The 26,718-nt window shown below is 47.0% G+C and overlaps 3 protein-coding genes and 1 pseudogene across 4 annotated transcripts; 1 reads left to right on the forward strand and 3 right to left on the reverse strand.

Annotated features, from left to right (window-relative positions):
• Positions 1-584: 584 nt before the first annotated feature.
• Positions 585-2,174, reverse strand: LOC143905442 (matrix metalloproteinase-18-like). Its single transcript, XM_077420860.1, has one exon. The coding sequence runs from the start codon at positions 2,172-2,174 to the stop codon at positions 585-587; it is 1,590 nt and encodes a 529-aa protein (XP_077276986.1).
• Positions 2,175-2,684: 510 nt separating this feature from the next.
• On the forward strand, positions 2,685-3,297 carry LOC143905453 (uncharacterized). Its single transcript, XM_077420872.1, has 2 exons — positions 2,685-2,881; positions 3,005-3,297. The coding sequence occupies exons 1-2, from the start codon at positions 2,685-2,687 to the stop codon at positions 3,228-3,230; spliced, it is 423 nt and encodes a 140-aa protein (XP_077276998.1). The 3' UTR covers positions 3,231-3,297.
• Positions 3,298-6,286: 2,989 nt separating this feature from the next.
• LOC143905443 (uncharacterized) lies at positions 6,287-7,555 on the reverse strand. Its single transcript, XM_077420861.1, has one exon. It carries the CDS (start codon positions 7,553-7,555, stop codon positions 6,287-6,289), a length of 1,269 nt encoding a protein of 422 aa, XP_077276987.1.
• A 13,934-nt stretch (positions 7,556-21,489) lies between these two features.
• Positions 21,490-22,911, reverse strand: LOC143905422 (uncharacterized; annotated as a pseudogene). The gene is made up of 2 exons (XR_013259195.1): positions 22,839-22,911; positions 21,490-22,691 (listed from the first exon to the last, which is right to left on the reverse strand). The product of XR_013259195.1 is annotated as an uncharacterized LOC143905422 (transcript).
• Between the last annotated feature and the right edge of the window lie 3,807 nt (positions 22,912-26,718).

Genomic DNA, 26,718 nt, shown 5'->3' on the forward strand with positions numbered 1-26,718 from the left:
TCCTTTCCACATATCGAGCGTCAGACAGATCTCCTTGCCTTGCTTGTCTCCCAGGGCGATATCCACGTACGAAGGCGATGGTACACCGTACCGCGGCGACTTAATCGCGACACCAATAGTTAAGTATTTGTAGCCAGTCGTCGTCAGCGGATAACGCGTCGTCAGGATGCGCACCGGAGCCACGACGAAGATTTCGCGAAAAACGTCGTTGGAGGATGAGAGCTGGGAACGCGACGTCCGACGATGATAATTATGATCATGATAATTATGATCATGATGACGATCGTTCGTCGATTCTATCCTTCGTCTCTTGCCGTTTTCGTTCACCTCCGAATCCGTCTCGGGCGCGCGAGGAGAGAGATCCCTCGGCGCGGGTCGATCGGTTAGCGTCGAGAACATTTCGCACTACGCGTTATGTCGTTTGTTTTCCAATTTTTTTCCCGACGCGTCGTATTCGGCTGACGATACGATACTGATGCTTTGGGTGCGACATATCGTGGCACAAGTACGAAAGTTCCCCACTTATATCGCGCGACGTGTGGTGTGGTGTGGTGTGGTGTAGTGCGGGGATCAGCGCGGTTTCCCTACCCCCTTTGGTTGGAAAGCCGAACGCCGTCCTCGTCGTCGTCGTCCGAATCGCCCGTCGGTGACGTCAAATCGCTGACGCGCACGAATCGATCGAGAAGATCGCGCAACTGTTTCAATAAATCGTCCTTAGGGCAGACGATATTCAGTATCCGCAGATCGAATTTTCCAGCCGCCGTGACGGTCTTCGTAAATTCGTTGAATCTGTAGTACTGCGTCCGAGTGGTGAAGTACAGATTGCCGTCGATATATCGGAAGATCGACGTCACACCGATTGGTATTCCGGGAAACGTTGCCTCGAGAGGCGTAAATCTGACAACTCTGTGATGGTCACATTCGTTTATCTCGCCCACCGAGTTGCCGTTGAACAGCACGAAGGAACGTCCTCTGTGGGTGTTCACCGCTCCATTGATCTTCGTCTTTGCGGGAAATCCGAGTTCCTGCAGGGTTTTCGGCCAATTTGGCCGCAGAGTAAGTTCCGGATATTGAACCAAGTACACCAAATTATCCACGAACACCACGACATCGCCTGACGGCGATTGATAGGCGGCGGTCACGCGCGTGTAATTGTCGTGAAGAAAGCTCATATGATTCGACAGGGCCAAAGGTCCGTTGTACGTCCTGCCGTCCAGAGCGAACGACCAAACGTAATGTTTGTACGAGATGAACATTCGATTTTCCACGATCAATATCACGTTCACGCGATCAAGGGCGCACAGATCCGGCGACGGCGGTGGCGGCGGTGGCGCCGGCGTCTGCGGAGGATCGTTCGCCAATTTCTCGCCGTACAAACGTTGAATGTCGACGATGTCGTATTGGTCGAGCTTGACTGGGTACTGCTTGTCGGGCGTAAACGCGAACATCACCGAAGTCCTGCGCTTGTTGTGCAACAATCCGAGAGAGTGACCGATCTCATGCGTCAGCGTGTAATGAAGGGAGAACTTATCCGAGGGATTCCTACTGACGAAAACGTGCCACGGCTCGTCTCCGTCGACGTGCACCTCGGAGACGAAACCCGGCCTCTCGTCCATCGGGAGAGACGCGTGGGCGAGCACGCCGCCGGGGCCGTCGAATTTGTCCGTGCAATTTGGGCCGTTCACCTCGACGTTCATGTTACCGTGATGCAGGCGTCGCCAAGATATCACAATGTCGGGATTCAATTTGGAGCGTTCGAACGTCAATGCCGAATGCTGCGACCACACGTCAAACGCGGCCTGCGCCGTGCTCAACTCGCTCTCGGTGGCTAGGTAAAAATCCCACGTCAGGTGCGTCTTCGGCCATTTCGATAGACTCGCTCTCGTTCCGTGCCTGAGGATATCTCGGAAACCGCATCGCGATTTACCCATCATCTCCAGTGTTTTGTCGTTGAGCGTTCCATCGCCAGGCAGATCGTAGTACTTCTGAAAATCCTCGATGGCCCTGCGAAGAACGTCGTATCGTCTCTGAGCCGGAACCGCGTCCACATTTTTGGTCAGGTATCCGTATTTCTGCAGGTAATCGAACGCGAGCTCGTAATTTTCCTCGGTGACATTGACGCATCTCACGGCGATGAGACACGCGGTCAACGCGATTACGCGCGCGAGCCACATCGTCGAGAGCGAGAGAGAGACGGTGGAACCGCGATGACGGCGCGTTGCGGTTTGAGCGCGATCGCGACGAGCAGACCGGACGCGCGATGTCGATAGCGCGGACAGGTGGCGGCGGGGGTCTCGGGTGGGAAGAAAATGCGTCAAATCCGGCGGACGAATCGGTTTGACGAAACGCGTGTTTTTCCTCGATGCAAAAATCCTATCTTTATCGTAGATTACTCGCACCGCAATGTCCTCCTTTTGTCGATGCGCTTTCTGGGCGCGGATAGATGCGACGGCGGGGTTTCGGGTGGGAAAAAATGCGTCAAAATCCGGCGGATGAGTCGGTTTGATAAAACGCATTATTTTCTCGATGCAAAAAAATGCTATTCTTAGTATATTTTTCCACCGCAATATCCTCCCTTTGTTGCATTTTTCAATATATAAAGAACTCGAGACTAGACTTGGGTGTAGTCTATCCACATCAGTGCTCGCGTGAATTGTTATTGTAAACTTTTATACTTTTTAAACATGGATAAACTCAATCAGTTGAAGGGTATTTGTGAAATGCTACAAATACAAACCGCGGCTCTGACACGGGAAGTCGACGATATGTACGACGTTGTGAAACAGCTGCAGGCGCGAATAAGGAATATTTCAGAAAAGATGCCTCCCTGCCTGCAGCTGACAGTACGAGTCGACGAGGACGCGGTCATGTTGGAGAGAACGTAAGTACTTTACTTTCAAATTATTTATTAGCACCATTTTATTGGTATTAATTAACATTTTTTATATTCATATATTTATTAATTATATTTATTAATTATATTTTTATTTTTATTCTTGTGCAGAACCATCATCATTTCGTTGGCAAAGAAGTGTCGGAATCAGATTCGTGTCTTCGTGAGCAGAATACGCGGGATGTACAGAGACGTCGCCCGTTTGAACGCTACCGGGGAGGTAGTCGCAGATCGTTCCCAGTCACACGATGGTGACGAGCCGAACATTCAAGAACGAGAGGTAGTAAACATCGATGAAGACGAAGATGTCCCCGAAAATTGGCCGTCACAAATGTGAAACGTATTATTAAAAAAATGAAATATATGGTATCAAAAAAATAAATGAAATATATGTTATCAAAAAATAAATGAAATATATGCTATTAAAAAAATTAAATATATGTTATCAAAAAAATAAATGAAATATATGCTATTAAAAAAATTAAATATATGTTATTACAATAAATAAAAATATATATTATTAAAATAAACTAAATATATGTTATTACAATAAATAAAATATATGTTATTACAATAAATAAAATATGTTATTACAATAAATAAAATATATGTTAAATATATGTTATTACAATAAATAAAATATGTTATTACAATAAATAAAATATGTTATTACAATAAATAAAATATATGTTATTACAATAAATAAAATATATGTTATTTTTTGTCTTATCGCTCCCTACCCAAACAATCTCACGTTCAGTGTTATCGCTCGCGGACACACACCTCACGTTGGAGCGGCTCGGCGTTATCGCTCACTCGCGCGCTTGCAACCGCATCTCGCGCTGGAGCGACTCGACGTTATCGCTCATTCGCGCTTGTATCCACGCCTCGCGTTCGGCGTTCTCTTTCTTTTCCTTATTACGCTCTCTCCTTTTTTCGCTCTTTCCCGTCTCGCGCTCTCTGTTTATCTTGTTAAGAAATATCGCGATCGGCCATTTCTACGCACTCGGCAGCTTACAATGTTTATCGCGTTCCCGCGACCGGCCATTTTTACGCACTCGACAGCTCATAATGTATGTACAGAATACGGGGAATAGATATGTGAAAAAAACGAATAACATTGTTCATTTTGATTTTTTTACATTCGTTTTTTTATTTAATACAATATATGGATACACATTCAGTAAAAAAGAAAAAAATGAGTAAACACAATATAGATGGATAAGTTACTTGTTTACCCATAATCATAATGCATCTATTTTTGCTAAAATCTGTTTGAAACAAGCATTGATTAAATATAATATAGATAGATGAATACATATGGAGTAAAAAAATGAATACAATAAAAGCTTAATTAATTATATCATACGAGTAATGTACTAAGGTAAACGGCCCAGTTACAGGCACTGTCCTAGTTTCCGGCACCGACGGTACATTTATATTTGTAATAAATAAAGTTTTCGTCAAATATTAAAAAAATTACAAGCAAATTACAGAGCGTTTTTTACTGTTGATTATTGCATAAACACTTTTTTTTTTAATTTTTCGTACTTAAATTACCGACAGTGAATGGGGCGACTCGCGCGTTTCAGTGGCTCCCGAAGGGCATTCCTAGGTGACACACCTTAGTGGTAGCGAACGTCAAACTGCTGATTTTTAGTATTATGTAAGTATTAAAACGTCATAATGGTTATATGAACATGTTCAGTACGAATCACATTATCGATTAGATAAGTAATAGTTTATCTGTATGTTAGTTTTTCCCTTAAATTCCCGATGCCAAGAAGTGCGTCACGTAATGAAGGTTATGTTTCACTTTTTGGCACAGAGTTTGTAATATGTTGCATCATCAATTTTGCTTTATTATTCTAGAAATTGAGATAGATTTATTGATACTTGCAACTCAAAAATTTATAATAAAAAATATCATTTATGAAAAAAATAATTCTAATTAATTTTTATGAAATTTGTTTGAAATTTATTAATTATTCAACACATTTTGACACTTTACGCTACAGATAAAGTTTGTTTTCTGTGTTTTATTTTCACCTGTCTTATTTTTTGTATTTTAATATAATATATAAAAAATCTGTTGTAACAGAGTGTAAGCACAGATAGAGAAAAAAGTGATGGAGACTTTGGACTCTTCGAAGGTAGCTAATTTATCTCATATATCTTATATTATATGTAGTTTTTGCATAGAGGTTGGCAAAATATAATACCTACAAGAGAGCTAATTAGTAATTAAACATTGATTATTACAGCTAAAATTATACGCAGGACAATTTAAGTAACTGTGACGTCTCGAAGTGCCGAAAATTGGGCCCGTTGGTGCCATAAAGTGCGGCAGAGCACTTCGATAATGCCAAAAACGCCGGCAGTAACGAGCATTATAAAAATAATTATTTATTTATTAAAACTGAATGATTTAACTAAAAATATAGGTGAATCTTACTCAGAAAGCTTTAATGCACGTGTTAAAATAGTTTGTTTGGGGTTTAACTATATCGGGGGTTAAATATATTGCGTTCGTAAATAATAGAAAATCAGGGCCGCTGCTATAAAGGTGCCTATAACTGGGCCGTTTACCTTATAATATGTCTTTTACATCTAATGTGCGAAGTCGATGCTGGACAGGCATTCACGTCGCTCGATCCACCAGTCGCGCAGTTTCAGCACGTTCTCCATCGCGCAGCACCGTTGATGACGTCCGCAGCGAAACGCGCGATCAGGGCGAAGGAACTCCAGGCGGTCGATCTCGTCGTACTCGTCGTCGATGGACGTGATCGTCGCGTCGAGGTCGCGAACGGCGTCGCCGAGAATTTCCTCCAGCCACCTCTTCTTTTCGAGCCCCTTCACGTAGATTCGCACGCCGGGCGTCTCTTCTTTCTCCCACGTTTCTTCCAGGCCGTCGCACACCGCGCGTCGAATTATCGTCCTCGCCAGACGGTAGTCCACGTCCCCGTCCTCCCAACGGAGGCCGTGATGATTCGCCATCAGCCAGCTGGCCCTTTCCTTCTCGGCCCTCGTCAGCAGATCCCAATTCATCGGGGCGCGAAACACGTGATGGGCGAGTACGCGCGTCTCGCTTCGCAGCACAGCCACCTCCTTCGTGAAGAATTTCTCGCCTACCACAAAACCCTGTAGGTCGACGAAGATCGTCGTCGTTGTCGTTGTCGTTGTCGCCGCGGCCATCGAGTCGACGTGTGTTGAAATAAAAAAACACTAAAGATGTGCTTAAACCGCCCGTTCCTAACAGTCTGAGGAACGATGAAAAGATCCTCGAATTTTATATGTGCCTCGTTTCCGGGAAAATGGTTTTTTTCTACAACCACATTTTTTTATATGTGCCTCGTTTCCGGGAAATGGTTTTTTCTACAACCGCATTTTCCGTTAGATAATTTTGCGCACAACGTTGGTCAGCGGACTGTACTCGATGACGCGATCGTGAACGATGAGACAAAAGGCGGTGGTTTTCGGCGGGACGTTTTCCTTGCATTCGAATTCAATGCGCACGTCCACGGTGGCGCTTTTCACCGATTCGTTTTGACGGGAACAGTCGATCACCACGAGCGGAGCTACTTTCGCGAATTCGCGCGGGGATAAGAGCGCGTTGTCGCGACCGTCCCCGTAGTACGCTCCTCGAAATTTCGCGTACATCTCGTACAGCACGGCGAACTTGTCGTTTTCGAAATCCGCGTTCACGTCGTCGTAGGGATAGAATTCCGAGTTGAGATACAATTTCACGTTGGTGAGCGTGCAATGATCGAATCTCGAGGCGTCCTCCGTGAATTCGTTTCGCCGTCCGGTCTGCAGCGCGAATATGACGTATCGCGGCTTCTCCAATTGCGGCGCGGCTTTCACGGCCCACGAATGCTTGGTCGTGCTCTGCAGCAAGGGAAATTCGTACAGATCCCAAGAGCGAAAGCCCACGCTCAGAAATCGTCCGCTCTCCAACGTTCGCAGTAGCGATAACTTAGTCACGTCGTTCAACGATACGTGCGGCATACGCCATTGCACCTTCATTAGCGTAATTTTAGGATCCTTGGCCGGATCTCTCGGCACGTTTATCCTCGGATCTACGACGCAATTGACGTCGTGACGAGCGCGTATCAGGATAATCTCGTGTTTCGCGTTTATCACCACGCGTCTGTAGTGCTCGCAGAAACCCAACAGATCTTTCAAATATACGCAAAAGGTGAAATCACCGGATGCGCTGTTCAGATTCGATTCGTTCGACGGATAACTTATCCATCCAGCGTTCTGCAGTCTCCTAGATTGTTCGGGGGTCAGCGACACGTAGTTCTTTATGGTGCTGGTTACTCCGACGTTTCTACACCGATCGATCTCCACGCCGTCGAGTTCGTAGCGAATTTCGTCGAACATAAACGCGACGCAGTTGTTAACCAATTTCGCGTTTTGCCTTTGATCATCCTTCCCCGCCGACGTCGTCGCGCCGTCGTCGTCGTGAATAAGACGTCCCTCGACGTACAGAAAACTATCGCACGGCAGCGTATACAGATCCTGCTGCTGTATGGGTATTCGTATCTCGTCGTTGTACCCAAACGTTGTGCTAACGTACGGGTTATACGTGTGAATCTCGATTCCGACGATGCGCTCGTCGAAGATCGGCTCACCGCCGATACTCAGTATGTCAACCATTATTTTTTCCTTTGATATAGAAAACGACGCGACGGTGAGGAGTTTCTCACGGCGAGACCCAACGATCGTAGAAACTTGACGTTGGCGCTGCTGAGAACGGCTCTCCTTTTTCCTCCTCCGCCAGCTCTTCTTTTCCCTTCACCACCGATCTCGTCGTAGAGCGGGCTAGCTCGCTCATTCGTGCTCGATCCGTTCAAAACGAGCATCCCTCTCTCTTCAGGTTGCGCGCACACACACGCACACCCACACTAACTGCGACGACGTACGTGCAGTCTGATCGTTATCTCCTCACCGCGAAAGTCGATCAGCCGATCGTTCTGATCCACGACTCGCACCGTGATATCGGTAACGTTTCGCGCGACGATCGGGAGGTAAATGATCTGCGTCGGAGTCTCCGACAGTTTATATCCCGGCGGCACTTTCGGCGCGAATTCGTGGATTGCGTGCACCGAGCGTCCGTTGCTGTACGCTCCCGCGGTGATGTTGCATTCGATGCGAATCACGTTAACGCTCATGACGTCAACGGGTCTGTCGGAAACGTACCATTTGTTTGGTTTTAGAATGCGATCGCGTGAGAAACCCAAAAGGGAACCGATGCTGTTGGGTTTTGTAAAATTCACTCTGTAGGCGCACTTTATCTCGCTCCTCATGGTATTCTCGTTGGCGCGAAGAGCGAGTATCGTTCCATCACCACCATCTTCGTTCTTGCCGTCGTCCTCGTATATGCCGTAACTACCGTCACTATCGTCATCGTCGTCGTCGTCGTCGTCCTTCTCCGTTCGGTTTTTTTCTCCTACCCGTTCGGCGCCAACGGTCTGCGTTTCTTTTTCTCCTTTATCCTTCATTTTTTCTCTCTCACGTTCGCGATGAAGAAGAGCGGCGCGCAGATATCTGCTCACGGCTCGCAGCTCGTACGACCCTTCCGGAACGACGATCTTCCGGTCGTCCTCGCCGAAGTAGAATCGATTATTCGCGGACGTAACGTTCGGTATCGAATTGTACGTCTCGAAAGTCGTTAAACCCAGCTCATATTCGCCGTCGCTCAGGTCCAAAGCGGGAAAGTGACTCGCCGTCAGAACGCTGTTGGTTCCAGATAACGTGAGCGTTAGCGACATCGCGGGAGAACGTCGATCGTTCGCCACTTCCCCAATCGATCTCGCGAAGAAATCGCAGGCACAGCTGTCCGCAGATTCTTTGATCGAACGTCTGAAACGTTCGATGATTGTAGGTTACGATTGCGCTATCGCCGTCACCTAGATATCGCGCGAGATCCTTCGGCGGACGAAGATTTCCGAACGCGTCGAAGTAGATCGCCGCGTTTCCCCTTTTCGCGTAAGCGACCCAATGCGTGCCGGGACCCGCCGCGTCGTCGAGATTCACGATGCCGCACTCCGCGTGTCGCACCCTCGTCGGCAGAGCGTCGCGCATAAACACTCCACGGAAGAACGGTATGCGCAGGCGACGCGCCGCTCGATCAAGCTGCTCGTTCGTTGTGACGCCGTACGGCGGCAGGCGCGCTAACGTCGTTCTCTCTTTACGCGAAATTTTTTTTTGGACTTTTCTCACGCCACCTCCGCGCTTCTTATAGGGCGCGAGGTACAACCCGCGACCCTCCATTGCGCGATTGTGTCGTTGCAATTCGTCGAGTTGCCGTTGCGCCGCTTTGCCTGCGCTCACCGCTTTGGCCACACCTGCCGCGCCACCGATCAAGGAACCGAGCGCGCCCAACATCGGTAGAAAAGGCAAGAAGCCGCCGCGTTTCGCCGTCGGAAGTATCCTCCGTCTCCTCTTCCCGCTCTTCCTCGCGTTTCTCCTCGATCCCGTTCCTTTCGTCTTTTTCCGTTTTTGTTTTTCCATACCCATGCCCAGTTTCGTCTTCGCCTTCATAGCCGCCCATACGGCCGCCGCGGCGAGTCTCTCACCGACCGTGGAGTCCTTCGCAGTGACGCGCTCGCGCGCCCTCTCGGCGAGCAATCGATCGGCGACGTGTCGTTCGGCGAGCTCGCCGCTTCGGGAGTACGCGACGTCGTGCTCTCGACACGCCGCGTCCAACGGATTTATACCTTTTTCACCGCGCGCTAGTCTTTTCGCCAGACGCGTACCGGGTCCACAGAACTGATAGCCGGGTACGTGCAGCTCGAAGGGAAGAGCGTTTATCGCGCGATCGAGCAGACCGGCGCCGCACGCGCGCCGCATTCGATCGCGGTTGCTGGGAGGGTTTTCTTTTTACTGTAAAAAAATGTTAGTTTTTTCTCTTCTTATCCAGGTGAGCCGACGACTCACCGTTCGGGGTGAGCGCGCGGTTACACTCGTAGCAGTCCTTAATGAGCGGCGGTGGTCCGTCTATGTGCGTTCGCTGCCACGGACGATTGTAGTGTTTCATGCACGGGCGATATCTCTGCACCTCGGGATCCGCTTTTATGTGTTCCGGTAAACGGTCCCACAACAGATGTACGAATTTCTCAAAATTACGCAACAGAACGATCTTCGGAAAGAATTTTAACTCCTCGGCCGTTAGATTGAGAATATCGTGTTTGTCCGTCAGTATCGGAAACATCTCGATCACCGATGCACGCGCGAACGATTCGTTGCTTTCGAATTAATTTTTTTTGTACGGATGCGACGACGCGCTCGCGCTACTTATACCTACGCGCGAATCATATTAGTAAAAAATGTGCGGGAGTATGTATGTATGTGTGTGTGTGTGTGTGTGTGTGTGTGTGTGTGTGTGTGTGTGTGTACGGATTTTTGTACACGCATCTACTTCTACAATTTTTTAGATACCAGTTTGAATTTTTGCACACAAATAGAGTATCATAGAAAGTATGTCCTCCTCAAATTTTATTGAAATCGGTCTACCGGTATAGATTTTATGCAGATTTTCCTTTTTTTGAAAAATGTGTTTTACGCTGCCGCTTTCTCAATATTTGAGATAGCGATTTATTTTTAATTTTATTATATTTTCCAGTTTTTTTTCTACCCCTATATTTCATATATAATTCATTAAAATTTGATTAATCAGATCTCGTATTACACACATTTGAAATTTCGAACAATTCGTACATACATAGAAGCTTTATAAAACTTGATCTGATCAACCAAATTTTAACCAATTATATATGAAATAGGGGTAGAAAAGACTGGAAAATATAATAGAATTTTTTTTGTACGGATGCGACGACGCGCTCGCGCTACTTATACCTACGCGCGAGGCGTTTGCGCACGCGCGACGAAACGACGCGACGTCAGCGTCATTTGTGGGCCCTCCAATTGCTCAATTTTTTTTGTACGGATGCGACGACGCGCTCGCGCTATTTATACCTACGCGCGAGGCGTTTGCGCACGCGCGACGAAACGACGCGACGTCAGCGCTCCCCTTCTTTTTCGAGGAGCTCATCGCGAACGAATCGAGTGAGCGCGCCTGCTGAAAAAGACCGAGAGAGAAAGAGAGCAAAAAAAAATGCGATTCGTGCGACAGTCGGTGACGATAGGAGTCTCAAATCTGGATCGCAAAACGCTAACGAGATCGGGCACCGTCGAGAGAGAAAACGGAGAATCGCGCAGGCACGGTCCTCTCCTGCCGAACGTCGTGCGCTGCATCATTTGCGGGCCCTCCAATTGCGGTAAGACGAACGTTCTGCTGAGTCTGCTGGAACAACCGCACGGTCTTCGTTTCGAAAACGTATACGTGTACTCGAAATCTCTGCAACAACCGAAGTATCGATATCTCGAACGATTGTTCGAATCTATGGACGAGATCAGCTATCGCGCGTTTTCCGACAATCGCGACGTCGTTCCACCCGACGAGGCGCTTCCCGACTCAGTCTTCGTCTTCGATGACGTGGCCTGCGACAAGCAGGACCGTATGAGGGAGTACTTCTCTATGGGTCGACATTCGAATATCGATTGCTTCTATCTCTGTCAAACGTACGCTAAAATACCGAAACATCTCGTGCGTGATAACGCAAATCTGTTGATCTTATTCAGGCAGGACGGCACCAATCTGCGACACGTGTACGACGATCACGTGAACATCGATATGTCGTACGACGAGTTTCGCGCGTTCTGTCGCGAGTGTTGGCGACGCACCTACGGTTTTGCTGTGATAGACAAGGACAGCGCGTTGCGAGGCGGACGATACAGACGGGGGTTCCACGACTTCGCCGTGCTGTAAAGCCGATCAGTGCGCTTCGCCGAACGACGCGAGCATGAGCGCGATCGCGGGGGAGAAGACGGTGCGTGAGATAGCCAAGACGCGCGCCTCGATTCGTAGGAAGTACGCCGCTCTCAGGGCCGGGAAAATGGAGAGCGAGATCGCTCTGGAAAAAAAGTACGAGCCTATCGTCAAACCTCTGAAACGGCTCGCCGACGATGTGGAACGTAGAAGTAAAGAGCCGGGCAGGTATGACGACGACGACGATGGCTTTGCGATGACGAAAAAAATTAAAACGAAGGGGGCGAGGAAGGACAGCGAGAACGACGACTACGACGATGGTGGCGCCGACTTGGAAGGTGAATACGAGGAGGACGACGACGTATTTACGCCAATAAGAACAACGACGACCGGGGGGAAAAAAGAGTCGCGTCCGGCACGATTGAGTTCGGCACCCGCAACGACGACGATGACGAGTTCCACGCCGATCCACACCGATTCGGTCCAGTTTTTACCCAGAGAACGCGAGATCGTCTCGGAAACGACGACTCCACCTCCCGCGATAGAAACGTCCGTTAGAGAGTCTCTCAGCACGGTGGAAGGTCGCGACTTTCTGCACAGCCAACTAGGACCGTTAGGCCGGGAATACGTGGGCGCTCTTCTGAGCGGTGAGAGAAAAAAGGACATCGACAACGTCTACGGAGTGTATCTCGGCGAGAATGGCACGATGTTGGGCAACAAGCGATTCGACGTTGCCGCGGACGATTCCGTGATCGTCGACGGTGTGCGGTACAAGGGCACGCGCGGCCTGTACGAGTTGATCTTCATGCGAGCTCCCGACGTTAAGGCCTATACGGACAGAGACAAACGAACGTACAGGAGTATACTTTTCGCTACCAGCGCTCACAAACGCGATCGCGGCGCCGGCAAGAACGTTATGGGCAACAAGGGACACAAGTACAAAAATATAATAGCGCCGCTAATACTTCCGTCTCGCAAAGTCGGGACTACAAAGGGCGCCGGCTTACCGTCGGCCATGCGACTGACCGATAACGCGATCGATTACATTCACTGGGACGACCCCAACGAGCTGGTCGATCGACTTCGGCTGCTGGACGCTTCTCGTCGGGCCGGCAACGACGCTCACGACAACGAAATTCTGTCGATAATCGAGGAACTCCGCGAGGCTGGTCTCGTCATAAATTGATCGGTCGCGCGGATCGCGACGGCAGTACGAATCGCGGCGCGCTCCCGGCGCCTCCTCGCGCGCGATGTCCGTGAACAAATTCGGCATGTCTCTGACGAATCGGAGCAACGGTGACGGTGCGTCCACGGTGAGATTGCGCTCCTCGATCGAATCCCTGCGCAATTACACGCGCAACAACGCGCTCTTCGTGAGCGAGGATTCCTACGACGCGAGGGAGCGCAAGATACGGCGGGTAGCCGCGCCGGAGGACAGCGACGACGCGACGAACAAGACCTACGTCGATGTCTGGATCGCGTATGCCAAGTTCGATGTGATGAATGATGTCAAAGGTGAAATAGCAACGCTGAGGAACAACGCGCTCAGTTTGAACGAGGATTCCTACGACGCGAAGGAGCGCAAAATACAGCGGGTAGTCGATCCGCAGATCGAGACCGACGCGACGAACAAAAGATACGTCGATTTTGTGATCTATCAGCTGCAGAACAGCGCGCTCCGTTTGAATCAGGATTCCTACGACGCGAGGGGGCGCAAGATACGACGCGTGGCCGCGCCGGAGAACGGCACCGACGCGGCAAACAGGAGCTACGTGGAAGACGCGATCGAACGACTGAGGGGCGTGGTGAACGAAGAAATCAAGAAGAACTCCGCCGATCAGAATTTCACAGGCGTCATTGTGACGAACGCGACCCAAGGTCTGAGAGACGACATCGTGACGTTGCGAAACGACGCGCTCCGCCTGCGCGAGGATTCCTACGACGCGTTGGAGCGCAGGATACGGCGAGTGGCCGCGCCGGAGGACGACGGGGACGCGACGAACAGGAACTTCGTCGAGGGAGCGATCGCCGAAGCCAAAAAGAACTCGAGAAACCTGATAAGAGAATTTAGAAACCAGTTTCTCGATGTAAAAAAGACTGTGGAAAAGCACGACGAGAAGATCGCCAAAATTCAGGATATTTTGAACCTTCTTCAACAATGAGCGCGGAGAAACGAAGACTCGTGGAGGAACTGCACGCGCCGGCGAGGAAGAACTTTCCCCGTCGCCGCGTCGTGGTGCGCGGTTACGACGATCTGTGGCAGGCCGACGTGGTCGAGATGCGTCCCTATTCGCGCCAAAACGCGGGTAACAATTACATTCTGACAGTCATTGACGTGCTGAGCAAGTACGCCTGGGCGATCCCGCTCAAGACCAAGAGCGGAAAGGAGGTCGCGACGGCTTTGCGAAAGATCTTTCGCGAGGACGCGCGATGCCCTGAGAATCTGCAGACGGACAAAGGAAAGGAATTCTACAACGCCGACGTGCGCGAGATTCTCGACGCGCGCAAAGTGAATCACTACTCCACGTATTCGGTGATGAAAGCGTCGGTGGTGGAGAGATTCAATCGCACCTTGAAGAACGACATGTGGAAGCTCTTCACGCTTCAGGGATCGTACAGATGGATCGACTCGCTGCCGAGCCTCCTGTCGAATTACAATCGTCGCAGACACAGAACGATCGGAATGCGTCCGGCGGACGTGACGCCCACCGTCGCCGAAAAGCTGCTGCGCACGGTGTACAGTCGCGCGAAGATCGCCGCGCCGGCGAGGTTTCGAGTCGACGACCCGGTGCGCGTGAGCAAATTCAAAACGATCTTCGAGAAGGGCTACACACCCAATTGGACCACCGAGATCTTTCGCATAGCCAGAGTGCAAAGAACCAATCCCGTCACGTATCTACTGAGGGACATTCGCGGGGAGGCGATAGCCGGAGGATTCTACGAGCACGAGTTGCTGCGCGTCTCCGATCCCGACGTATATCTCGTGGAAAAGGTCCTGCGTAAGCGCGGCAATCGAGTGTACGTGAAATGGTTGGGAATGGACAGTTCGCACAATTCGTGGATAGATAAGGCATCTGTATTGTAACAAAAAAAATAATTACACACACAACGTGTACTTTATTAAGGTAGTTCGATAATGAAAGGCTGAGGTCAAAACAATGTTTACAATTTTTTTTATTTATGATTATAAAAGAATAGAATAACGCATCGCAAAGCTTTATAACAACGTAAAAAAAGACCATTAGTAAATAATTTTTTAGGTTGTAAAATAATATTTTGCCTAAAACAGATTAAAATAAAGTATGTTAACGCGTCGCTTGACTAGTTTTCAACATTAATTAAAAACTGTACGGTGGATCGTGTTCATCTTCAACTATAGATTTTTCTCATTGCGTCCTCTCTTCATCGATATATATCGTTTGAACATTCTTGGCAAAAGATTTTTTCGCAGACTTGTATTATTCATAAGAAAATACCTCTTTTTTCCTATTAGACCAATGTTAAAATTATTAAAATCACTTAATTTGAAAGTGAATTATCTTTTTTCTGGGTTTAAGCGATTCATGAAAGTTCTTTCGATATAAAACATATTATTATTTGGCAAAAAAGTTGTTTCATCATCGAACTACCTTAATAAAAAATTGTATACATTCATCGGAATTGATTTTTACTATACAATAAATGGGATTTGAGAGAACATGCGTATGAGAAAACGCGAGTAAGATCGAGAGAAAAAACGTAGGTGGGATAGAACACATAGAAATAGGAAAAAAAATTGACATCGACGCTCATTTTTCTATAATATATATTTTGTATATATTTATTTTATAAGATACGAATAAAGAAAATAAGTATAAAATAACATATATTTTGTCTCGAGATACACATGCGCGTATCTATATGTTTATTTATCCAATTTATAAAAAAACTTGTGAGCGATATTTTTTTTTTTCAAGCACGGTGTCCTTCGCGTCTTCGAGAAATCGCGCGGGTTCGATGTACGTCGAGTTCGTCACAGCGCCGATCGGTACGCGGCGTCGGAACGCCGTATCGATCTCGAACCACGAAAATCCTTCCACCCACGGCGCGTTCGAATCGTCGACGCAGATCCTCCCTCGAACCTTCCAATCGCGCTATTAGAGCCGCCGCTCTGATAACGGCTCCCGTATTTCCTCGCCTCCCGGAGCGTTTGACTCGACACTCCTCCCGCAGGAGTCGGAGACACTCGTCGCATCGCCGTGTCCACGCGCGGTACTCGTCCGCGTCGAGCAACTCGTCGCACTCGTTCCACATCGCATCCAGAAGGGTTCGCCCTCGGGAACGTTGAATCTCACTCGAGCGAAGAGACGACGAGACCTATAGGTTTGAATCCTACGTATCACCTCTCCTCCGTACAACGTCTTGCAATAAAGATAATACTCGACGGGTAGGCGGCGCATATAATCGTTCGCCCTAGCGGAGTTTGCCATCGTCGTCTCTATCCACTCTCGCTCGCGAATACTTCGCGCTCCAATTTCCCTTCGCAGATGATGGGTAGCCAGATTCCATCGCGCGTCTTCTCTCACCACCGAAGCGCGCGCGTTTGACGACGCGTCGACCCTCGCCGATTCGTCGACCCTCGCCGATTCGTCGTCCGATTCGGACGAAAACTTTGGCATGGGCTCGCGACAGAATAGGTCGACGTCCGATTCCGCGGACGAGTGATCGCGGCGATCGTTCATTTCTCAAATACGTGTCGCTGATGTTAAAATTTCACCATTAACATGTCGAAATCTAAATACACATCTCCATCTACAGTCCGCCAAAAAAATGTTTCAGCGTAATTATGAGGATCGAGAAAACTCCGCTGAGATCGGAGATCGGCGATTCCAATTTCACGACGAATCATATATCTCGTTAAGTCGACGCGTCGCGGACCCCCGTTCCTCGGGGACGGATCCCAGTCCCTCGGGGACGGATCCTCGTTCCTCACGAACGGTTCGCTGATTTTCACGATCGGTTTCCTGATTTCAGGATTGAACGTTGGCTTACAAAGTTCCGCGTACTCGTCGCTCATACCGCATTAAAAAACAACTTATTCCCGTTCCGATCGGTTCGCACCGCTCTGTCACGATACATTTGTCAATCCGCGTCACCGTATGCCGCGCCGTCGCGAGCAAAACTCTTTTTATACGCGTTCGTTATCTCAACGTTTTGGTTTTCCATACCCAGAGATAAACTCTTTCCCGGAAAAAAAAAACGACAATTGCTCGCCGCGTCGCTCGAGATGAGAAAAACAAAAGGAGGATGTGACGTCGACAGCGACCTTGAACGCGAGTTCGGACGCGCGATAAAAAAAATATTATTCGCGAAACGTACGGTTCGGGGTGAACAAAGAGAGCGGTATCGTCTCTCTCTCTCTCGGTCTCTCTCGATACGTCGGAAAACCGCGTCCGGCCCGTCGGGACGAAGAAGCGCGCGATCGTCGCTCCCCCTCGCGGGAAGACAACGACGACCGCTCGCAGCGTCGATCGAGAAAAGGAAAAAAAAACAAAACAAAAGGAGGACGCGACGTCAAAAGCGACCTTGAACGAGTTCGGACGCGCGATAAAAAAATATTATTAGCGAAACGTACGGTTCGGGGTGAACGAAGAGAGCGGTATCGTCTCTCTCTCTCTCGGTCTCTCTCTCGATACGTCGGAAAACCGCGTCCGGCCCGTCGGGGCGAAGAAGCGCGCGATCGACGCTCCCTCTCGCGGGAGGACGACTCGCGATTTTCGCCGTTTAAGAAACGGGCGGCCAGAAACCACGTCCGGCCCGGGCGACAGTACGCGCCTCGCCGCGATCGACGACGCTCCCTCTTCGCGCACCGTCGGTATCGCAGTACCCCCCTTCCCCGCTCCCTTCCAGAGTAGCCTGAGGCCAGAAGTGGAATTCTTCCCCCACTCCTCGTCCGTCCCCACTCTTTTTTTCCCTACTCTTACCCCCCCCAGCTGCTCCTCCCGGACCCCCCTCGCCGATCTTTTATGGCGTTCCCCCCGCGGGGAACGTACCCCCCCCCCCCGACCCCCGCAATTCGCCCTGAGGGTAGAAGTATATATTGCTTAGCTACTTACATGGCCGAACACACATTCTTTATATACGACCATGTGAGGCCAGATACGATTATGTATAGTGTCATATCTGCTACACATAATAATATGTCTGACCATATATGAACTTATATGATCAGATCTTGTGTCATGTATAATGTATGTACATGACAGTACGATTTTTAATAATAGCCGTTTAAAAGCAAACTTTGAAAATGGGGCATATAATAACGGTTTGTTATTAGGAGATTCTGCTTATCCTCTAAGGCAATATCTTCTAACTCCGTTAACAAATCCACAAACTGCTGCAGAACAACTATACAACGAATCACATATTCGTACGCGAAATATAATTGAACGTCTTTTCGGTATCTGGAAAAGAAGATTTCCGATTTTAGCACTTGGAATGCGATACCATTTGAACAGAGTGATGACTGTTATCATTGCGACAGCAGTGTTGCATAACATCGCTAGGCGTAATAATAAAGCAGAACCAGATATTGATCCAGATTTAAATTTGCGATGTACCATTTCCCAGCGAGTGTGCGATGAACTGCTCCTGGAAAGGCATTCGCCAAAATTTTAAAGTTTCGATCCGACTTGTATTCCATTAAAATTATGAGAAGTATGTTGTACCTATTATGTTATTAAACACGCATCTGTTAATCAAATTTAAAATTGTTTTGCTAACTCTATATTATCTTTTTTCAGGAGAAATAACTTTACAACACGCAACTTTGACAGAGGCTGACTTTGATAACATAGTGGCGGAATGGCTACGTTTCGCGAAACAAAGAAAGCAGAGAGGAGAGAAAGAAAAACACATCGAACAGAGACAAACTATAGTGACTTCTTAAGTTAAGTCTAATAAATAACTTCTTCTAAGAAGCAAAGGTTATTATTTAATTTTTAATTTTTCTATCTTAATTGTCATTTTTAGTTTTTATTCGATAATATTGTCAGATTTTATTTTTTTCATGTTTTCTATGCATATATATACATGTATAAGTAAAGTTAAGAAACGTATTTCGATTGAAACAAACAGTTTTTGTAACAAAATATGTAACTCTATTTTATAATTATTATAATAATATATGTCTGTTCCACGAGATTTACATAATATATATAATAATATATGATATATAAATATATATAATAATAAACATAAAAAAACCTTATATGCAATTATTGTTGTTTATTACTTAATTTAGAGCAATATATATATATATATATATATATATGATTTTATTAATTTTAATTGTTGCATATTTGTTACAAATGTGAATATCATAAGTATCAAATTGCTTTTTTTAAACTAATTTCAAGCAAAACTAAATCAAATTTTGATTAGTTTTGCATGTAATTAATTACATATCTTAATATTTATGTATGTATAAATATCAAATTCTGTAATTAATTACATGTAAAACTAATCAATAAATTTTATTTAGTTTTGCTTAAAATTAATTTAAAACACGCAATTTGATATTTATGATATTTACATTTGTAACAAATATGTAACAATGACATTTTTTATTTTCAATTTAATATATAATTATTCAGTAACAAGAAATTAACAGTTACATAACACAATTATATAATTTATATTACAGTTTTATAACTTTTTATTAAATTTACATACATGTTACATAACCATTTGGTAACATCTTTAAAGATTATATTACATGTTATCTATGCTTTACATTAACGTTATATTACTGCAAGGGTGCGTTCCGTATAAACGTCCGGACGACAACTTTTTGTCCAAAACCGTTCCGTTTACCAAGGTGTGACGTCATAACTGCGTTCCGTTTCACAATTTCTAAACGCCCGGACGACAACTTCTCGTCGTGCTCGGGACTCCGACGAAAAACGTCTGACATGCGCAGAACGGCGTGGTGTAATAAAGCGCGACGGTCAAATACATGTGGATTTGCGTTGTAGGTTATGTTTATGTTCTGTTATGAAACTGGCAATACATAGAGGACATGTTGACATGTAATAAGCTATTTTTTTACTGCCTAAAATAGCTTATTACATGTTAGAATGTTCTTTATGTATTGCCAGAGTTTCATAATTTTTTGAATTTCCGAGTTGGGAATGTTCCCTTATAAGTTTAATGTTATTTATTTGTAGATAGAACCTGTTAATGGATAATTTAAAGGCAGCTGGTTTAATTGTGATCAGTTATTTAAGCAAATTAATATTCTTTGATCTAAATGACAACAATGATGATAAAGATAGCGACGAAGAAATGATATTGTATTTGGACAGATTGAAAGTCCGCATTAATAATCCAGCAACCAGGCCTCATCGCATTGAAGGTTTTATCGAAAGAGTTATTGATATGTCTACTGCTTCCGAATTTCAAAGTCACTTCAGAATAACCGTGACAAGCTTTCAATGGCTCCAAAATAGAATAGCTCCTCTATTAGAAAGTGCTCGAGCAGCTGGACACCAAACTACAGATCCAAAAATACAATTACTCGCCTTTTTATGGCTATTAGCAACACCAGACAGTTTTCGGTAAGTAAACAAGTTATAAAAAGTGCAAAATATTCATTTTGTAGTTTAACATTTTTGTTATTTTGCAGATCAGTCGGTAGTCGTTTTGACCTAGGAAAGTCTACACTATCTGCTATTTTTATGCGGGTTGTGACTGCTTTAAATGAAATTTCTCCAGAAATTATATTTTGGCCAAATGTTGAACAACGCCAACGCATAGCACTATCTTTTCAAGCTTCTGCTGGAATAGAAGGCATAATCGGTGCTATCGATGGAACGTATATTGCTATCAAGGCTCCAAGTGTAAATCCGGATGTTTACATTAACAGAAAATGTTTTCATGCCATAACTCTGCAAGTAATATGCGAAAATAGAATGTCAATTCTTGATTGCTTTGCGGGTTATCCTAGCAGAGTATCAGATATAAGGATTTTTCGAAATTCGCCAATATACGAAGAATTCATGAATCATTCGAATAATTATTTTGATGAAAGGCAATTTATTATCGGGGATAAAGCATATTCCGTTTTCCAATGGTGTATACCTCCCTACATCGAGAGAAGAAATGTTACCGAAAGGCAAAAACATTTCAATACTTGCCATGCCAAGTCTCGCCAAGTAGTTGAACGTTGTTTTGCCCTTTTATTTGGAAAATTTAGGCGACTTAAATATTTAGACATGAATCGGACAGACTACATAGCACCAACAATAATTGCTGCATGCGTTTTACACAACGTATGTTTAAATAATGAAGAAAATCAAGAAATACGAGACATGTTTATAGATGAAGGGCTTCAAGCAGTGGTGGCGATCATGCCGACAATGTTAATAATGAAGCAGCTAATTACGAAATAAATGCACAAGAACTGGGAAGAGAAGGTCACGCATTACGAGACAGGATCGCAGAAAATTTGTATCCGTTTCAATAAATCACAAATTTCATGAATCATTGGTTTTATTTCATATCTAATCTAACATCACTTTTCACATTTACAGTTTATTACTCCGTATTTTCGATCTTTTTCAAAAATATAGTTGTATTTAAAAACCTTTTTCATCTTATATAAAATTGGAAAGTTACATAACATGTAATAGATAATATAGTTTTTCTTAAAAGCTACTAATTGAGCACAAAGTATTTTAACTCAAATAATTTTACTTATAAGCTACTTGAGAACGTTAACTATATTTTAAATATAATATATTTATTTATTTTTTGCAATACTTACAGGTAATAATAGTATCACATATAATGTAAAAGTAGTATCACATCAGTCTAAAAGTAAAATATCACGTCAATTTCAGTCTTACTTTTTACAACAGATAAATCAAAAGCTCGGTTAAAAGTTCCATTCCAGAATTACAGCACATAACATAAAAGAACTGTTGTAAAAAAAATTAAAGTATTTCTTTGGTATAACAATCTCCATTACCTTAGTGATTTACCTTGCAATACAATACGAAATGTTATTGTATGAATTTATAACTCTTATAAAATAATAGAATTATATAAGCTAAATAAAAACCTCATATTGAAAACAAAAAGTATTTTATACTTTCTAAGTGCGATTATCCGTAATCATTAAAACAAAATGTTATTAGCAATCTTTAAAAATAAGAAAACAAAATATAATATAATATAATATTAATCTTATCAAAATGATTAATTTTTAGTATTTGGTAAGTTTGCAAATGAATTTGCAATATTTTCTAAAATTTTTAGAGCTGCATCTTGTCGAGCCATTAACTCCAGTATGACGTTCTTCTTTTTTAGCTTCCTTTTCTTTAAAATTTTGGTCGTATGTACTTAGTTGTTTTGCTAATTCACTTCTTTTTCTTATCTTCGACTTTTTATTTTTCTTCGTTGTAATCTCTTCATCGTCACTGCATGAAGTTTCTTCAATTTCAATCGATGATGTCTTGGATGCACGTTTAATCCCTCGTAAAGAAGATGCAATTGACACTGGCTGCACGTCAGGATCCTGACCAAATATTTCGTCCATTTCAAAAAAGTAATCGAATTTTATCGAACCTGCTCTACTGCTCTTTTGACCCATGTTATCTTTCTTTTCCATATACTTTTGTTTCAGATATTTAAATTTGTTTTTTATTTGCTCAGTTGTGTGCATCGGTAACTTTTGAGCTATCATGTCCCATACTTTATCCTTTTTCATTGTCGTGCTTTTAAATAGATGTTCATGAGACTTATATAAACTTATTAGCTCTATAATCTCATTTCAATTCCAAGAAGTTCTGCTTGTAGTGTTGTTTTCTTGTTCATTATCTGTAATAAGGTCAGATCTTGAAGACTCCGTTTCAGCTTGAATTCCAGCGTTTGGAAATAATGTAGCAGCTTGGGAAGAAGTAATAAATATTAATGCATTTCCTGTAACAATAAAACAATATTAAAATTTTTAATATTTATAGCCATCCTCAAAATTTATGTGCGAATAACAAAAACATTTTTACATAACCTCTATAATTTATACCACAAAAGTATACGTTTACATAACATACAAAAAGAAGCACTTACCAGGTTGTTGTTAAACCAGAATATTTCCTGATTCATCCTTGATAACATTTCCGTTCGGCTCAGTTACAAGTACTTAATTCATGTTTTTTGTGTTACTTTAAAATATAATCACAAAGCATACAGGAATATGGAACATGTATATCATATATGCGCAAGCGCAACGACGTCCAAGAATCGTTCCGTTTCACGAGACAACCTCGAGTGTGACATCACACTTCGCCCGGATGAACACTCCGGCATACGGAACGCACCCCAATACACATGAGTGGGAAATTACCACTAACGTGTACATAACTGTAACGATGCACCCCCACACATGCATCATTCCCGGCGAAGAACTGCCGGATGCCGCCCGACGATCTCCGTCAGGCGAGGAAAGGGCGCGGTGCGCCCACCTTATTTTCAAACGAAGTAACTGCGATCGTGTGCGCGGCACTCCGCCGCACCGACATCTTCCCGGGTCTCCGACAGAAACCGAGGGGAGCCGAGCGCCGCCGAGCGCGAGCACGCGTACCGCCACGCCGATTCCGCTCCGCTCCGCCGGCGGCGCGGCTCACGCGGGAATCGGCCTCCCCTCCCTAGCGTACCACCCGGGCGAGTATAAAATACCGGCGCCGCGACAGATAGACACTCCTTTCCGAGTCTAGCTATCTGTGCTCCGCTACCCTCGGAGACGAGTACCTTTTCCGCTTCCTAGGCCAGCTCACGAAACGGGGTACAGCGTTCTGTGCCTCGCTCGAGAGTTCTCGAGCGCTGACCGCCTTCCTACCCGGGACACCCCGTCTGCCACGGTAACCAGGGGTCGAGCGTGCTCGGCCTCTCGACAAGAGTTCTTGCCGCCGGAACAGTCGGACCTCCTCGTCAACCGATCGACCAGCCTAGCCCCTGGCCGTTCGTTTCCCTTACCTCCGCGCCGCATAATTAACACCGGATCGTATCGCGAGAAAAGAAACCGCGCCGGATAACACACACGCGCCCGCGCCGCGATTCTCGCGCCGCGGGCCGACCAGCCATTGGCCGGCCTCAAGGCCCGTTCGCACGCGTACCGCATCGCGCCGGTGCGGACCACCTGATTCGCGTCCGCCGCATAAACCGAATGCGCTCCCGACATTTGTAATTATCGCGGCCGTCTCATAGCATATAATCCGCCCGCGTCCGCCGCATAAACCGAATGCGCTCCCGAAATTTGTAATTATCGCGACCGTCTTATAGAATATAATCCGCCCGCGTCCGCCGCATACACCGAATGCATGGTAATTATCGCGGCCATCTTATAGCATATAATCCGCCCGCGTCCGCCGCATAAACCGAATGCGTTTCCGTACTCTGTAATTGAACCACTGTAATAAACCACGTTCCGTATCAAAACTGCCTTCTGTCTCTGGGCCTACCATCGAACTCCTGGTCCGGCGAGCTAGTCCGCGTTCGATATAAACAGCCAAAAGGCAGGCCGTTACATGGCGCCCGAACAGGGACCGTTTTGATCGTTCCGAGAGACAGAAGACCAGGATACGCAATGGCCAAAGCGTGGATATATAAACTACCGAAAAACGAGCTAATCGAAGAACTCACGCGACGCGAACTCGACGCCGGCGGCACGATGGACGAGCTACGGCAACGCCTGAGTGCTCATGCGACCGATCATCCCGAGATGACGCGAACCGACGCCGCGGGGGGCAACGAGACGAAAACGGTGCCTCCGATCGTCATACAGCCGCCGGGATCGCTCCTCGCGCCGACAACGACCGGCCCGCCGTCGGCTCCGGCAACACCGTACGAAGTTTTTCTTCCGGCGGTAAGCGATCGCCCGGCCGGATTCCCCGGTCAAGTCGTGGATCAAATAAGAAAATGGGGGTGCCATTTTGATGGCAAAGATCCCGTCGCGTTTCTCGAGCGGCTAGAAGAACTTAAAGACGCGTACCAGATTTCCGGCGCGCAAATACTGGCGGGGCTTCCGGAGTTACTTAAGGGCGACGCGCTTCTTTGGTACCGAAATAACCGGCACACATGGCAGGGCTGGGAGGACTTCCACGCCGATTTCCGCGAGTATTACCTCCCGCGACGATACCGCGCTCAACTCATTCGCGAAATACAGACGCGAATGCAGCGACCAGACGAACCGTACCGCAAATTTGCCACCGAAATGCTCACCATGATGCGCCGAGCGACCGGGTTCACAGAGGAAGACCGGCTCGACGCGCTCTACGATAATATGCACCCGCGGTACCAGCTCTACATCCGACGCGATTCCGTCACCCGGACGCGCGAGATCCTGCGCCAGGCGGAAGAGTTCGAGCGCATCGAAGAGCGGACTCGCGCGCGACAGCCTGCCGCCCCGCAACCCGCGCTCGCCGCTACCGCATACGACCGACACGAGTGTTGCTGGCGCTGTAAACAGCGCGGGCACACCCGTTTTGATTGCCGCCGGCCACCCAAACGGTTTTGCTCACAATGTGGGCGGGACGGCGTGTTTACGCGTGATTGTCACCCGCCGTCGGGAAATGCCACGCGGGCCGGGGAAGAGGCGGCCGCCCCCCGGTCCTCCGCATAACGTACAAACCGCGTCCGCACCTGAGCGTCCGCGTAGCGGACCAAACGTTCGACGCTCTCTTAGACACCGGGTCCGAAGCCTCCTTCGTGAACGCGAGCACCGCGGAAACGTTGGCGGCAAACTTCACAATCACGACAATTACCGGGCGGGTATATCTCGCCGATGGGACGCACGCGGACATCCCGGGTTTAATTACGTTCCCCGTGACCGTACAAGGACGCATGTGTTGGCACCGGTTCCAAATCATGCCCAAGCTAGACTGCGACATGTTGATAGGCGTAGACCTGTGGGGCAAAATGGATTTCGCCATCCCGCCCCCGCCGCCGCCCAGCGCCGACACGATAGCAGCCACCGTCGGGGGCATTCACGAGGAGGACGCGACGACCGAGGAGAACCGCCTCCGCCGTTTTCTGGCAGACGAACTCGCGCAGTTCGAAGGGGTGCAGGGCCCCACGGACCGCGGGGAACATATAATCCGCGTAAAAACCGTCCGCCCGGTTAAGCAGAGGTATCGACCGCGGAACCCTGCGATGCAGGCGATCATAGACGCAGAAGTCGAAAAAATGCTGCAGGACGGCATCATCGAGCCGTCGCACAGCGCCTGGAGCTTGCCGATCGTGATCGTACGAAAAGAAGACGGCAAACCGCGTTTTTGCATTGATTTCCGCTGGGTTAACGAGCTTACCGAAAAAGACGCGTATCCACTACCGCAAATCACCGCGACGCTAGATAGATTACGGGGGGCTCGGTACCTGTCAACCCTTGATCTAAAAAACGGGTACTGGCAGGTGCCCCTCGCGCCGGAGAGCCGACCCGTAACGGCGTTTACGGTCCCCGGCAAAGGGCTGATGCAATTCCGGGTTATGCCATTCGGCTTGCATTCGGCCCCGGCGACTTTTCAGCGCTTGCTCGACTCGATCCTCGGTCCCGAATTATGGCCGCACGTGTTCGTATACTTGGACGACATCGTGATCGCCACTGAAACGTTCGAGGAGCACCTACGCGTTATGCGCGAAGTTTTCCGCCGACTCCGAGCCGCGAAGCTAAGGATTAACCCGGAAAAATGCCGTTTCTGTACCGACCGTATAAAGTATCTCGGCCACATCGTCGACCGCGACGGCATCCGCACCGACCCAGACAAGGTTAGCGCCGTCGCGAACTGGCCCGTGCCCCAGAACGTACGACACATCCGACAATTTTTAGGGCTCGCGAGCTGGTACCGCCGGTTCATTAAAGACTTCGCCACCCTCGCCGCGCCGCTCACCGCGCTGACACGCAAGCAGGCCCGATGGGCCTGGGGGGAGGCCGAGCAAAACGCGTTCGACACAC

Source organism: Temnothorax americanus, unplaced genomic scaffold, assembly GCF_048541705.1.
Source record: "Temnothorax americanus isolate GAGA-0224 unplaced genomic scaffold, ASM4854170v1 Scaffold61, whole genome shotgun sequence".
NCBI classification, from domain to species: domain Eukaryota; kingdom Metazoa; phylum Arthropoda; class Insecta; order Hymenoptera; family Formicidae; genus Temnothorax; species Temnothorax americanus.